The sequence below is a fragment of the Apodemus sylvaticus genome, chromosome 10 (genome assembly GCF_947179515.1).
Source record: "Apodemus sylvaticus chromosome 10, mApoSyl1.1, whole genome shotgun sequence".
NCBI lineage: Eukaryota > Metazoa > Chordata > Mammalia > Rodentia > Muridae > Apodemus > Apodemus sylvaticus.
Window position 1 is genome coordinate 27,056,950 of NC_067481.1, and position 11,970 is coordinate 27,068,919.

At 45.6% G+C, this 11,970-nt stretch overlaps 1 protein-coding gene across 1 annotated transcript; it reads right to left on the reverse strand.

The window, feature by feature from the left end:
- Positions 1-657: 657 nt before the first annotated feature.
- On the reverse strand, positions 658-11,259 carry Snf8 (SNF8 subunit of ESCRT-II). The gene is made up of 8 exons (XM_052194578.1): positions 11,118-11,259; positions 10,808-10,858; positions 7,822-7,960; positions 6,426-6,530; positions 4,562-4,634; positions 2,530-2,671; positions 1,724-1,798; positions 658-894 (listed from the first exon to the last, which is right to left on the reverse strand). Exons 1-8 carry the CDS (start codon positions 11,169-11,171, stop codon positions 757-759), a joined length of 777 nt encoding a protein of 258 aa, XP_052050538.1. The 5' UTR covers positions 11,172-11,259; the 3' UTR covers positions 658-756.
- Between the last annotated feature and the right edge of the window lie 711 nt (positions 11,260-11,970).

The following is an 11,970-nucleotide window of genomic DNA, read 5'->3' on the forward strand; positions in this document are numbered from 1 at the left end:
GTGTTTCCTCTTGATTGATCATGAGTGCAGAAAGAACCAGTGCATGTTACGTTCTGCGAGCCTGTACTGTAGGTGCAGTGATAACGGTAACTGGCTAACAGCCTGGCTTTAGCTTTGGCACTGCCTCTGGCATTGACTCCCCTTTCAGTCAGATAACTGCTTAACTGAAGGGCAGTGTATATAAAAACAGGGTAGGTACTCACCAATTCTCCACCTGAGTCTACAGGACCCGGTCAGGTACCAGTAAGGGATTTGGACAAATTGTTCAGTTGCAGTGGGACTACTTCAGTTAGGTGCACTGCTTGCTTTTCTCTACCACTAGACTAAAGTTTCCTTCACACGATTTGGCTCTACAGAAGACTGCAAGACAAGTCACAGTGACTTACTGTGAGAGCCAAAGTCTGCTAGGGAGAAAAGGAATGAGGAAGAGGTTTGAATTGGTGAAATGGTAATTTGTTTTGCTGCTATATTATGGCTAACCACAAGACACTCCATCTTGGCCCAGCCCTAGGTCTGTAGGTGATCTGTGCAAGTCGTTCTATGTGCTTGCCGCTATTGCTGTCCCTGTTACTCGGGTTATCCTCACTGCATGAAGGAGGTTTCCTCCAAGACGGATGAAACGTGAAGGCACTTCTGAAAAATACTGGGGGAAAAAAATAAAATCTTGGAATGAACTTTTTTTATAAACAAAATTGTCCAGGTTTATTCACAGACAGGACGCCTCTGGCTTGCTGCTGTGTACCCCTACACACTCAGTCAAGGGAAGGCTTCTTTGGCCTCTTCAGCCGATATCTCCTGGGAGTAGAGATCTGTAAAAAGAGCTGGCAGCCAATAGTGGGCCTCTCCTGGAGCCTGCAGATCCAGCCAGGCCAGGCCTTCCTTCAGCAGGTGTTCCTGTAGGGAGGAACAGGACTGATTTGAGAAAAGGGAGATTAGTTATATTTGGGGAGCTAAGCAGCCCCCACACCTACCCTAACTTCTGGAAAGTTTTCAGACAACCTACATGTGCCTTCATTTGTTCACACACCCAGATGGAAAGATGTTTGGCTTTGGCCAAGGCCTGAATGTCCAGCTGCAGTACAATGGAAGGTAGAGGAAAGAATGCAAAACTCCAGAGTATACGCTGATATGGTGTTGACATCACTGCCTGTCTCTAACTCCCCAGAGCGAGTGGGGATCAGGGTTCTGGATGGCTTTCAGATAATCTGCAGGGAGCAAATAAACACTACAATCCACTCAGTTCCTAAGATAAGCTATTGGCATTTTATGTTCTCTATTTTACAGATATAAGTGCAAAGAATTGCTGGGATTAGGAAAAGGTACTGAAATAGTGTTCCTTCATTCTGCTCTCTGTTCTGAGCCTCAGTGTTTCACTAGTATAAGTTTGCATATGCAAAATTATCCCCCATATAATTTAATATGTAGTTTGTAATTACAGATAGGTAATTATCTTCAGTGGTTACCAATTCCCTTTGCTCTGTACTATTTCCAGTGCAAACTATATTTATCATGCCCCTGATCAACAGCTCCACTCTATGTCTCCAGGAAAGTTAGAGGGTACCACTGGTCCCTCAGAAGCCAAGTGTGCATTATCAGGGAAGAGGCCAGCTTTAGGGGAGTTCTGTCTTCTCAGTGTTGCTGGCAGAGATGCTGGGCTTCCCAATATGAAGTTAAAGGGAACAAAATAAGATGTCTCTGAACCCCAGGGCCATCTGCCACATACCAGCACTTGCCGTGCTCGCTCCGTCTCCCATTTGAGACTGGCTTTGATTTCACTGACAGTCACATACCCGTTTTTCTGGAGGAAGGAATAAACAGGAACTTAATCAGTTAAGAGTGTTGCCTGGAGCCCAGCACCTGCCTAGAAGCAGGACATATATCTGGACAGTCTGCCCTTAAACAAGCCTGAGCATGCAGGGAAAGAATGTAAATGTTTCTAACAGAGAGGTGACTTTCAGGATGGAGAGAGACTGTCAAGTTCATCCTTAAAAACTGGGTCCAAGGCACTAAGATAGCAAATTACACCTCCACAGAGAACTCCAGAGCACACCAAGAAGAGATTCAGAGTGATTAACCAGGAAGGAATGAGGATAATCATTTTCATCTAAATATTTAAATACAAAGCTGCGGTACCACCTCACCCCACCCATCTTCCAGAACAGAAAGCCTCTTGCTTATCCAGTTTTGTTTTATATTACAGAATTAAGAAAAATGAACACATTTCTATGTCATGAATGTTTATGGGGACATTTATGTTTTGGGCATGCTGAGAAGCCAGGGAAGGGGGATTAAGTCTGTCTACCCGACTAGACTGTAAGCACCCCAAAGGCAGGGCCTTTTTAGCCTCTCTGTCCCAAAAGACAGGTGTTTTGTACTGCAGTTGCCTAATAAATGTGCTGAATGAGCACAGGCCAGAGTAGTTAAGTTAATCCACAAGACAGTCTTTGTACAAGGCCCAAGCAATGGACAGGTGGGAACCGCTCCTGACTGGCCCAGGCTGCCCCCGGCACTCTGGAAAGCGCAGCCTACCTCAGCCAGCTGCAGCACCACAGTGTGGTCCATGTTGAGCTCAGCCGGGACAGACTGAATGAGGTAAGTGCCTCCCACGGGGATGATGCCGAACCCAGTGCCCAGGGCTTTCAGCTTCTTGATGGCCCTCATCAGGTCGTCTCTGGAGTGAGTAAAAGCACCTTAAAAACCCTTGGCAAATCAGGCCTGACACTCATACATTAAGCAGAACAGCAACCAAGGAGCCAACAGGCTGTAGTACAGATTACAGCAAACTAGAGAGTGCTTGTCCATTTTTATAGGGGCAGCAGCTGATTACTGCTATTTTCTGATTGTAGCTGGCAACTCATGAAGAGGAAAAACCCACGGAACATGAGATCGTACACAGCCAGCACACTAGAGGCTCACACCCCTTGCCAGGGAAAGGACACCTATAGTGTGAATGCTCTTCCAGTACCCTACAGGAGCAGACTCAAGTCTGTTTGACTATACTGGCTCCCCTCTCCTGAAAACTTGGTGTGCAAAGAGCAAGGCTGGCCACCTTCTGCCACTGCTTGCTTTTCCTAGTCTTTGGTACATCACTTGAGTCTGATCTCTGGGAACACTTATTTTTTTCTCAACTTGAATTTGCACAGACAGGTAAACTAGGTCAATTTATGCCCTGTCACCTGACCCTTACCTCGGTCCCAGTCTTTAGGTGCCTGCTCTAGTCTCCTTGACACCAAATAATTAATCTCAACACATTAAAAAAATAGCATACGCCAGATGTGGTGGCACACACCTTTAAGAGGTTTTTTGTTTTTGTTTCCTCCCCCCAGGCTGGCCTCAAACTCAGAAATCCGCCTGCCTCTGCCTCCCATAGTGCTGGGATTACAGGTGTGCACCACCACCCAGCAGCACACACCTTTATGCTAAAGCAGAAACAGGTGGAGTTCTGTGAGTTTGATACCAGCCTGATCTACAGAGTGTGTTCTAGGCTACATAGTAAGACAATATCTCAAAAGCACGATTGTTTTTATAGGTCTGGGGATGTAGTTCATAGTATAAGGACCTAGGCTCAATCCACAATACCACCAGAAACAGGAAAAAAGAATGTAATTTTATCATACAGATTAAGAATGGTTCTAAAGCTAGTCTAGACATTGGAGGACTAGGAGGAAAAAGTGAAGAAAAAAAAAAAAAAGCCGGGCAGTGGCGGTGCACACCTTTAATCCCAGCACTTAGGAGGGGAGGCAGAAGCAGGCAGATTTCTGAGTTTCATGACAGCCAGGTAGCCAGGGCTATACAGAGAAACCCTGTCTCAAGAAACCCTGTCTTGAAAAGCCAAAAGGAAGGGAAAAAAAAGAATACTTTTAAAGAATTCTTTCTAGCCAAGTGCTGTGCATGCCTGTAATCCCAACACTAAGGTGGTGGGGCTGGGGAGATGGCTCAGTGGGTAAGAGCACTAGCCACTCATTCAGAGGGACCAAGTTGGCTTGCAGTACCCTCACAGAAGCTCAAACAAAACTCCAGTTCCAGAGGCTCCAAAGGCATCTTATGGTCTCTATGGGCACCTCACATAAAATTTTAAGAGGTGCAGGTGGGTGGAATATCTATTCAAGGCCCCTCTAAGCTCCACAGGCCAACCTGGGCTACAGAGATCCTATTTTGGGGTGTTTGTTTGCTTATTTTGTTTTCTGACACAGGGTTTCTTTGTATAACCTTAGCTATCCTCAAACTTGCTCTGTAGACCCCAGGCTGCCTTCAGATTTAACAGAGATCAGCCCGCCTCTGCTTCCCACATACTGGGATTAAAGGCAGGCACCATCACTCTCTGGTGAGACCCTCTTTTTTTTTTTTTTTTTTGGATTTGGTTTTTTGGAGACAGGGTTTCTCTGTGTAGCCCTGGCTGTCCTGGAACTCACTCTGTAGACCAGGCTGCCCTCGAACTCAGAAATCTACCTGCCTCTGCCTCCCAGAGTGCTGGGATTACAGGCGTGCGCCACCACCTCCCGGCTGGTGAGACCCTCTTAAAAAATCCCTTACTACTTGAAAGGGTTGGTGCAGGACATACTGGCTGACATCCTGAGCAAACTTGCCCCTTCCTTTCAACACCTGCTGATGTAGCTCCTCCAGAGTGATCAGACCTATTGGAGAGAGAAAATGAAAAATTACCTAGATGGCTACAACTGCTTGAGATACATGAACAACTGCCCCTACAGGGAACAAACATCACTCTAGCTCCCCAATCTCTCCTAAAGTAACAGTCCAGACCATAAGAAATGAGCCCTGAGACCTTCTTAGAACGTTCAACAGCAGAGACCCAGGAAAGTCTGAAAGCAAAGGCACAGTGACAAGCATGAGGGCTCACCCCTGCCTGGATTCCCCGCGCTCAGAAGACTGAGGCAGACACAAGTTCCAGGCCATATTGGGCTAAGGAGTCTCTAAACAACAACAAAAAAGATGGTCTGCCAGATGGCCAATTTGATTGTCAGGTTTCTTTGTGACAAATTCTCTGCTAGGTATCCCAGATAGGCCTCCAACTATGTAGTCAGAGTGACTGTGACCTTTTTGTTGAAAGACAGGGTCTCTCATTATATAGTCCCGGTTCACCTGGAATTCATAGACACCTGCCTGCCTCTGCATCCAGAGTGCTTGGGATAACAGAATCATACATGGTTCCGTTTCATTTTATTTTATTGAGATACAGAGTCACTATGTAACCAAGTAGCCTCACCTTCCTATATAGCCCAGACTGGCCTCCAATTCATGATTCTACCTGAGTTTTTTACAATGAAATTACAACTGTGTCCCTTACCATGCAGCAGTTGTTTTTTTTCTTTTAATTTTTAAAAATTTTACTCATCATTACTTTGTATGTATTAATAAACAGTATGTCTTAATACTATGTGTATTACATGTAGATACGCCAAGACATGCATATGTGTTGGGCCTTATTCTGCCAGATACTGGGTCCTAGTGAGGGAGCCTCGGTCCTGGTCACTTGTGTACTGGAGTGACTCAGCATGAGCTGCTTAAGCCTGCCTTGGCCTACCTAACGCTGATGTGGAATAACTTCATTGACCCTGCAAGTCACCCCCATGTCATCTCACCCCATCACAAATCCCCGTCTCCTTCCCAAGCTCTATATAAACAAAAGACTGATCCTGCTTCCACAGACTCCCAGCTCCGGGTGGTTATTTTCAGAGGCAACACTCACCATCCTCACCACCCGCTCAGCCCTGAGAGACTCGGCTGGACCGGGTTCTCTCCTCTCGGCCTGGACCTGCCGGCAGAGAGCCGACACATACGGAACTCAGGAAATGAGTGTGCGGGGTCAGTTGTCTCCCTCCATCTTTCTGTGGTTGCAGGGACTGAGGTCATGTAGTTGGGCTCTCCCAGCAAACACCTGTACATGTGGAATCCTCTCACTGGCCCCAGATGACCAAATTTTGAAATCACAAACTTCAGAACTCAAAGGCTGGGCTGGCCCCACTATACTTCAGAAAGGTGGGTCAAGTCTACCTACAGTTACAATGGGAACTTTGTAACAAAGACCAGTGTATACTAGACAACCCTCCTACCTTTAACTGTAGCTATAGAGATCTGCCACGGATTCAACAACATGAAAGAGTTAAGATATGTTTCAAGAGGGCTGGAGAAATGGCTCAGGGTTAAGAGCACTGACTACTCTTCCGGAAGTTCTGAGTTCAAATCCCAGCAACCACATGGTGGCTCACAACCATCTTAATGAGATCTGATGCCCTCTTCTGATGTATCTGAAGACAGCTACAGTGTACTTACATATAATAAATAAATCTTAAAAAAAAAAAAAAAGATATGCCTCAAGACCTTACAAGTCTGCAGGCTACAGAATTTTAGAAAAGAAATCAGAAACTAAGTCCAAAGCCCAGTTCACAAGTCCCAACCACCCTTACCTCCATTCCGATGTTTTAGGGCCAGGCACACTTCAATAATCTGGACGCCCAGTTCATAATAGAAGTCCCCAACGCCCAGCATCTCAGACCAAAACCCCTTTCCAGCTAAAAACAGAAAAATAAAAGCTGTATTATTCATTCATTTTCATCTCTTCTCTCCTCTCCTCTCAATGCTGGACTGAAGCATCTATCCTGTGGGAAGTCTCTCTGTACAGAAGTCAGGCCCTGCTTCTTCCTCCCAGGCTCATGTTCCATCAGATTCAAACCCTGCCTAATCCTAAATGCCGCCGTGTTTACTACTGAAGAGTCTCTGAGTCAGGCACATGCATGCAGAATGTACACCAGCAATCAAAGCATTCTGAATGGGGAGGCAGCAAGGTAAGCAGGTTCAAAAAATCATCCTCACTTTTTGCCAGAGGAAGCAAGCCAGTAAGAAACATCCCTCCATGGCCTCTGCCTCAGCTCCTGCTTCCTGACCTGCTTGAATTCCAGTCCTGACCTCCTTTGGGGATGAACAGCAATTTGGAAAATGTAAGCTGAATAAACCCTTTCTCCACATCTTGCTTCTTGGTCATGGTGTTAGTGCAGGAATGGAAATCCTGACTAAGACAGCTGGTAAAGTGATGGTTCAAAGCTGTTCCCAACTCCACTACCAGGGACTCTAAAACCCTCTTCTGGCTTCCGTGAGCTCAGTCACAAATATGGTACACAGGCAGACAAAACACCCATACACAGAAATAAAACATTGTTAAAGCCAGATTTGATGACACACACCTTAAATCCCAGAAGTAGAGAGGCAGAGGTTAGCAGATCTCTGGGAGTTGGAGGTCAGCCTAGTCTATGTAGGAGACCCTGTCAAAAAAGAAGTCTCCTTACAGGGCTTCCCTTTCGGTGGCTCAGCAGGTAAGAGCTTTTACTTGTTCTGAGGCCCAAATTCCACTTCCAGCACCCAAAGAGGCAGCTTACAACAGACTATAACCCCAGCTTGCTGGCCTCTGAGGGTACCTGTGATCACATACATGTGATGTGCTGCCCCCGTCCATATACATAATTAAAAATTATAAAAATAAATCTTTAAAATTCTTTTCTTTTTCTAATAAGAGGAAAGTCAAGAAAAAAGAAAAAGTGTACTAAAGATTGTTCAAGGAAAGATGGTGCCCACTGACTCCAACCAGCACTGCAGGCTCTTCACCATCCACCTCAGAAGGGCACACACAGCCAGGCGTGGCGGCGCACGCCTGTAATTGCAGCACTCTGGGAGGCAGAGGCAGGCAGATTTCTGAGTTCCAGGCCAGCCTGGTCTACAGAGTGAGTTCCAGGACAGCCAGGGCTACACAGAGAAACCCTGTCTCAAAAAAACAAATAGAGTACAGCCGACCCTACAGGCACTACTTACAGGCCAGGGGATCAACCCCAATGGTAGCACACATGTCTTGGAACTGTACTCGGAACTCAGGATTCTTCCGGATCTCTTGCTTGTGCTTGCTGGCAAATTCTTCTAGGTTGGTCTTGAACATGTCCAGCTGTTTTGACATCTATTAAGAAAGACAAGGGGAGGGCTGGAGAGATGGCTCAGTGGTTAAGAGCACTGACCGCTCTTCTGAAGGTCCTGAGTTTAAATCCCAGCAATCACATGGTGGCTCACAACCATCAGTACAGCTACAGTGTACTCATATACATAAAATAAAAGAAAGACAGACAGACAAGGGGAGATTAGAGAAACCCAAGTACAATCAGAGGCTAAACATAGGTCCCCAGCCTGGTGGCAGAGAAAAATCCAAATAACCAATCTCTGGCTGGCATAATGGCTCAGGGGCTAAAGGCACTTGCTATCAAGCCCAGCTTCATCCCTGGCCACACACGGTACTTTGTCCTCTGACCTTCTCACATCTACTATGGCAGGAGCTCACACTATGCACAAAGAAATATACCAACAACAAAACAACTGATTTCCTTCAGATCTACTATTACCCCATTTATTCTGTGCTTTCTCTTGGTGTCTTTATCCTTATCGTGAAACAGGGGTTCACGGAGTCCTGTCTGGCTTGAACCCACTATACTACAGTGGAAGATGTCCTTGAACTCAAGATCCTCCTGCCTGCACTTCCCAGGTGCTGCGATTACAGGCATTTGCTGTAATGATGCTCAGCTCTGTGCTCTCTCTCCTGTCTCTGCTCCTGCACAGCTGTGCTGCAGGCAGAAAGGAGATGATACTGGTTCCTCTGTTCTAAAATCTGTGTTTGTTTGCAGTGTCCCAGTCCTGATAATCAACATGCACGACAATTGTGCTTTTTCTCTTCTTTCTGGAAAAATTCATTAAACTGAAGGTACCACAATCTATTTTGTCTTTTAAAATGGAAGACTAGCCAGGCAGTGTTGGCGCATGCCTTTAATCCCAGTGTATCTCTGATTTTGAGATCAGGTTGGTCTACAGAGTGAGTTCCAGGACAGTCAGAGCGACACTATAAAACCCTGTCCCCCAAAAAGAAAATGAAAATAAGAGAAGAATTATCTCTATTACCCTTCCTTTTTCTTTAACAAACAACTTTTAGGTCACCAAGAGTAATCACTTCTGGGCTGGAGAGATGGCTCAGTGGTTAAGAGCAATGACTGCTCTTCCGGAAGTCCTTTGTTTACAGTGGCTCACAGCCATCCGTAAAGAGATCTGATGCCCTCTTCTGGTGTGTCTGAAGACAGCTACAGTGTACTTACATATAATAAACAAACAAACAAACAAATAAATCTATCTGAGGTCCTAAATTCAACTCCCAGCAACCACATAAAAGCTCACAACCATCTGTACAGCTACAAGTATACTTATATACATAAAACAAAATAAATAAATCTTAAAAAAAAATAAAATAAAAAAGAGCCAAGCGGTGGTGGTGCACGCCTGTAATCCCAGCACTGGGGAGGCAGAGGCAGGCAGATTTCTGAGTTCGAGGCCAGCCTGGTCTACAGAGTGAGTTCCAGGACAGCCAGGGCTACACAGAGAAACCCTGTCTCAAAAAACCAAAAAAAAAAGAAACAAAGAAACAAAGAAACAAAGAAAGAAAAGAAAGGAAAAGAAGAAAAGAAAAGAAAGAAAAGCTGTTAAGCTGAGATACAGTTTGGTGGTAGGACACATACTGAGCATGTGCCAGGCCCTGGATTTGATACAAAACACCAGGGTGGCATAGTCCTTTAATCCCAGCACTGGGGAGACAGAGGCAGAGGCATGTGGATAACCAACTTCAAGGCCACCCTGTTCAACGAGACTAGTTCCACATGGTGATAGGCAGTAAGAGCCTAACTCTGAAAAAAAAAAAAAAAAGCTGGGCATGGTGCCACATGGCTTTAATCCTAGCATTTGGTAGGCAGAGGCAGGAGGATCGCCTTGAGTTCCACACCAACCTGGTCTACATTGTGAATTTCAGGACTACCCGGGCTGCACCGTCCTTGTCTCAACAAAACAAATAAAACAAAATTCAAATTTTCAAAAAAAAAAAAAAAAAGGCATCTGTCTAGCAGACTGTTCAACCTTGAACACCACTGTTCTTATTATCATTATGACTAAAGATTATCATTTCAAACTATCATTAATATTAATGATTTTACTTTTTGTCTCAACTTCTGTAGACACGCACATGACTCCCACTGGTATACAGATTCCTAATGCTACTGCAATGTTATTAGTAAATAGATATCAGCATTCTTTTTTGTTTTGTTTCTCAAGACAGGGTTACTCTTTGTAGCCATGACTGTCCTGAAACTCCCTTTGTAGACCAGGCTGGCCTCCAACTCAAGAGATCCACTGGTCTCTGCCTTCCAGGTCCTGGGATTAAAGGCATGTGCCACCACTGCCTGGACAAATATCAGTACTCTTAGGAAAAATTATCATTCTGATTCTTAAAGTTTAAATGTTTGCCCTGCTGAGAATGGCCTCTTGGACTTGTGCCTGTCAGGCAAACACTCTACTGCTGAGGTCCATTCCCAGATCACTGGATAAATTTTTAAAAATCTAAGTTGACATGGAATTGTAATGAGGATTGAACACGGCCGTGTTTGCAGAGAAACCATAAGGCTAGCGGAGTGGAGGGGTAATTTGCTACTCATCAGACTGAGATAAGAGCTGAACCCAGCCTTGGCAGCAAAGTGAGATACCATCTTAAAAAAACAAACAAACAAAAAGAAAGATAATAATCAAATAAAATAAAAAAGGGGAAACGCACAAGTCTAATTACTCAAAACTCTTAGCTAGTATTACTAGCAAATCTCCCTAAAACGAAATCTGGATTTGCCTGACATCCTATTTTTAGTTCAGTGGAGACAATCTATACCAAAGGTATATTGACCAGTCCTGTTCCATCTCCCTTCCTGTCTGGAGCCTTACAATCACTCACCTGGGCCAGCTGGTCCTCAGCCAAGACAGTCCCTCGCTCCTTATACTTGGCCTGTCAGACAAAAAGACCGGCATGAGTTGAGACAGTGATCGCTAAGGCTCCCATTGTGCTGCCACTGCTTTAGCATTAAAGATCTGTCTTATATAGTGACTTAATCGGCGGCCTCTTGACACTCCAATCCCTGGGCTCCGGAGAAACCTGTCTTCTACAGATTGTTTAAGAGGCGATTTAGGGAAATAGAACTCGACTCCGGGAGAATTCGGTGTCTCGAGGGCAGAGCAGGCTTCAACCCGGCTTCCTTCCCGCTCACCTCGGCGAGTTTCTTCTTGGCAATGGCGCCAGCTCCCACCCCGCGCCGGTGCATCCCCACCCCGGGCCCGCGGGCCGCCCCGCAGACCCGACCCCAGCTCTCCGCGTCCCAGGTTCTATAGCCAGCTCCCAACACGGAAGCCGGGTGCCGTGCGTCATCTGAGCGCGCCGGAAGTCGCGATATTCACTTCCTGCCGCAGGGTCTAGGAGTGTCTCGTAAGGGCTCCAGTCCCCGCTGTAGCTGGGGACCGATTTCCACGAAGCCCAGTTGACATCGAAAGCTCGAACCCGGTCTCCGGTTGTAATTCCCCATGCATCCTACTAAGGTGGGCGCCTGGAGAGCAACAGGTGCTTCTGGGACATGACCAAGAGCTGTGTTGGCCATAGAAGTTGCCATTTTTTTTTCCAGCCAGGGTCTACCTACATAACTACGGTTGGTCTGGAACTGTGTAAGCCAAGCTCACTTCGAATTCACAGAGATCTCCTGCCTTTACCTCTGAATGTTGGGATTAAATGTATGAACCACCTTGAGCAATAGCCAATAATAAAACTAAGTCTTAGATTTAGAAAAAAAAAAAAAAAAACAGCAACAGCATCTGATAGTTTTGTGCCCCGCTCTGCACAACTTGCCTTGTTCTGTACTTATTCAAACCCTCAAATCCGGGAGTTGGTATTGTATTTCACAAGGGATTCTGGAATCTGCCTTATATTACTTAACTTCATGAAATAGTATTAGCTATGAGTCAAACAGTCTGACTCAAAAAAAATTGTGGCGGTGGTGATGGGGTGCTCAATACAGCCTTGACAGTCCTGGAATTCGCTTGTTCTGTAGATGACGCTAGCCTTAAATTCAG

Bases quoted from the DNA above. Each gene is read 5' to 3' on its own strand.
- Snf8 (XM_052194578.1), bottom strand. From the start codon at position 11,171: ATGCACCGGCGCGGGGTGGGAGCTGGCGCCATTGCCAAGAAGAAACTC. The intron at 1,799-2,529 runs GTAGGCTGCGCT...TCCTTCCTCCAG, and splicing joins TGGTGCTGCAGCTGGCTGAG to AAAAACGGGTATGTGACTGT. The intron at 895-1,723 runs GTATGTGGCAGA...TCCTCCCTACAG, and splicing joins AGCGAGCACGGCAAGTGCTG to GAACACCTGCTGAAGGAAGG.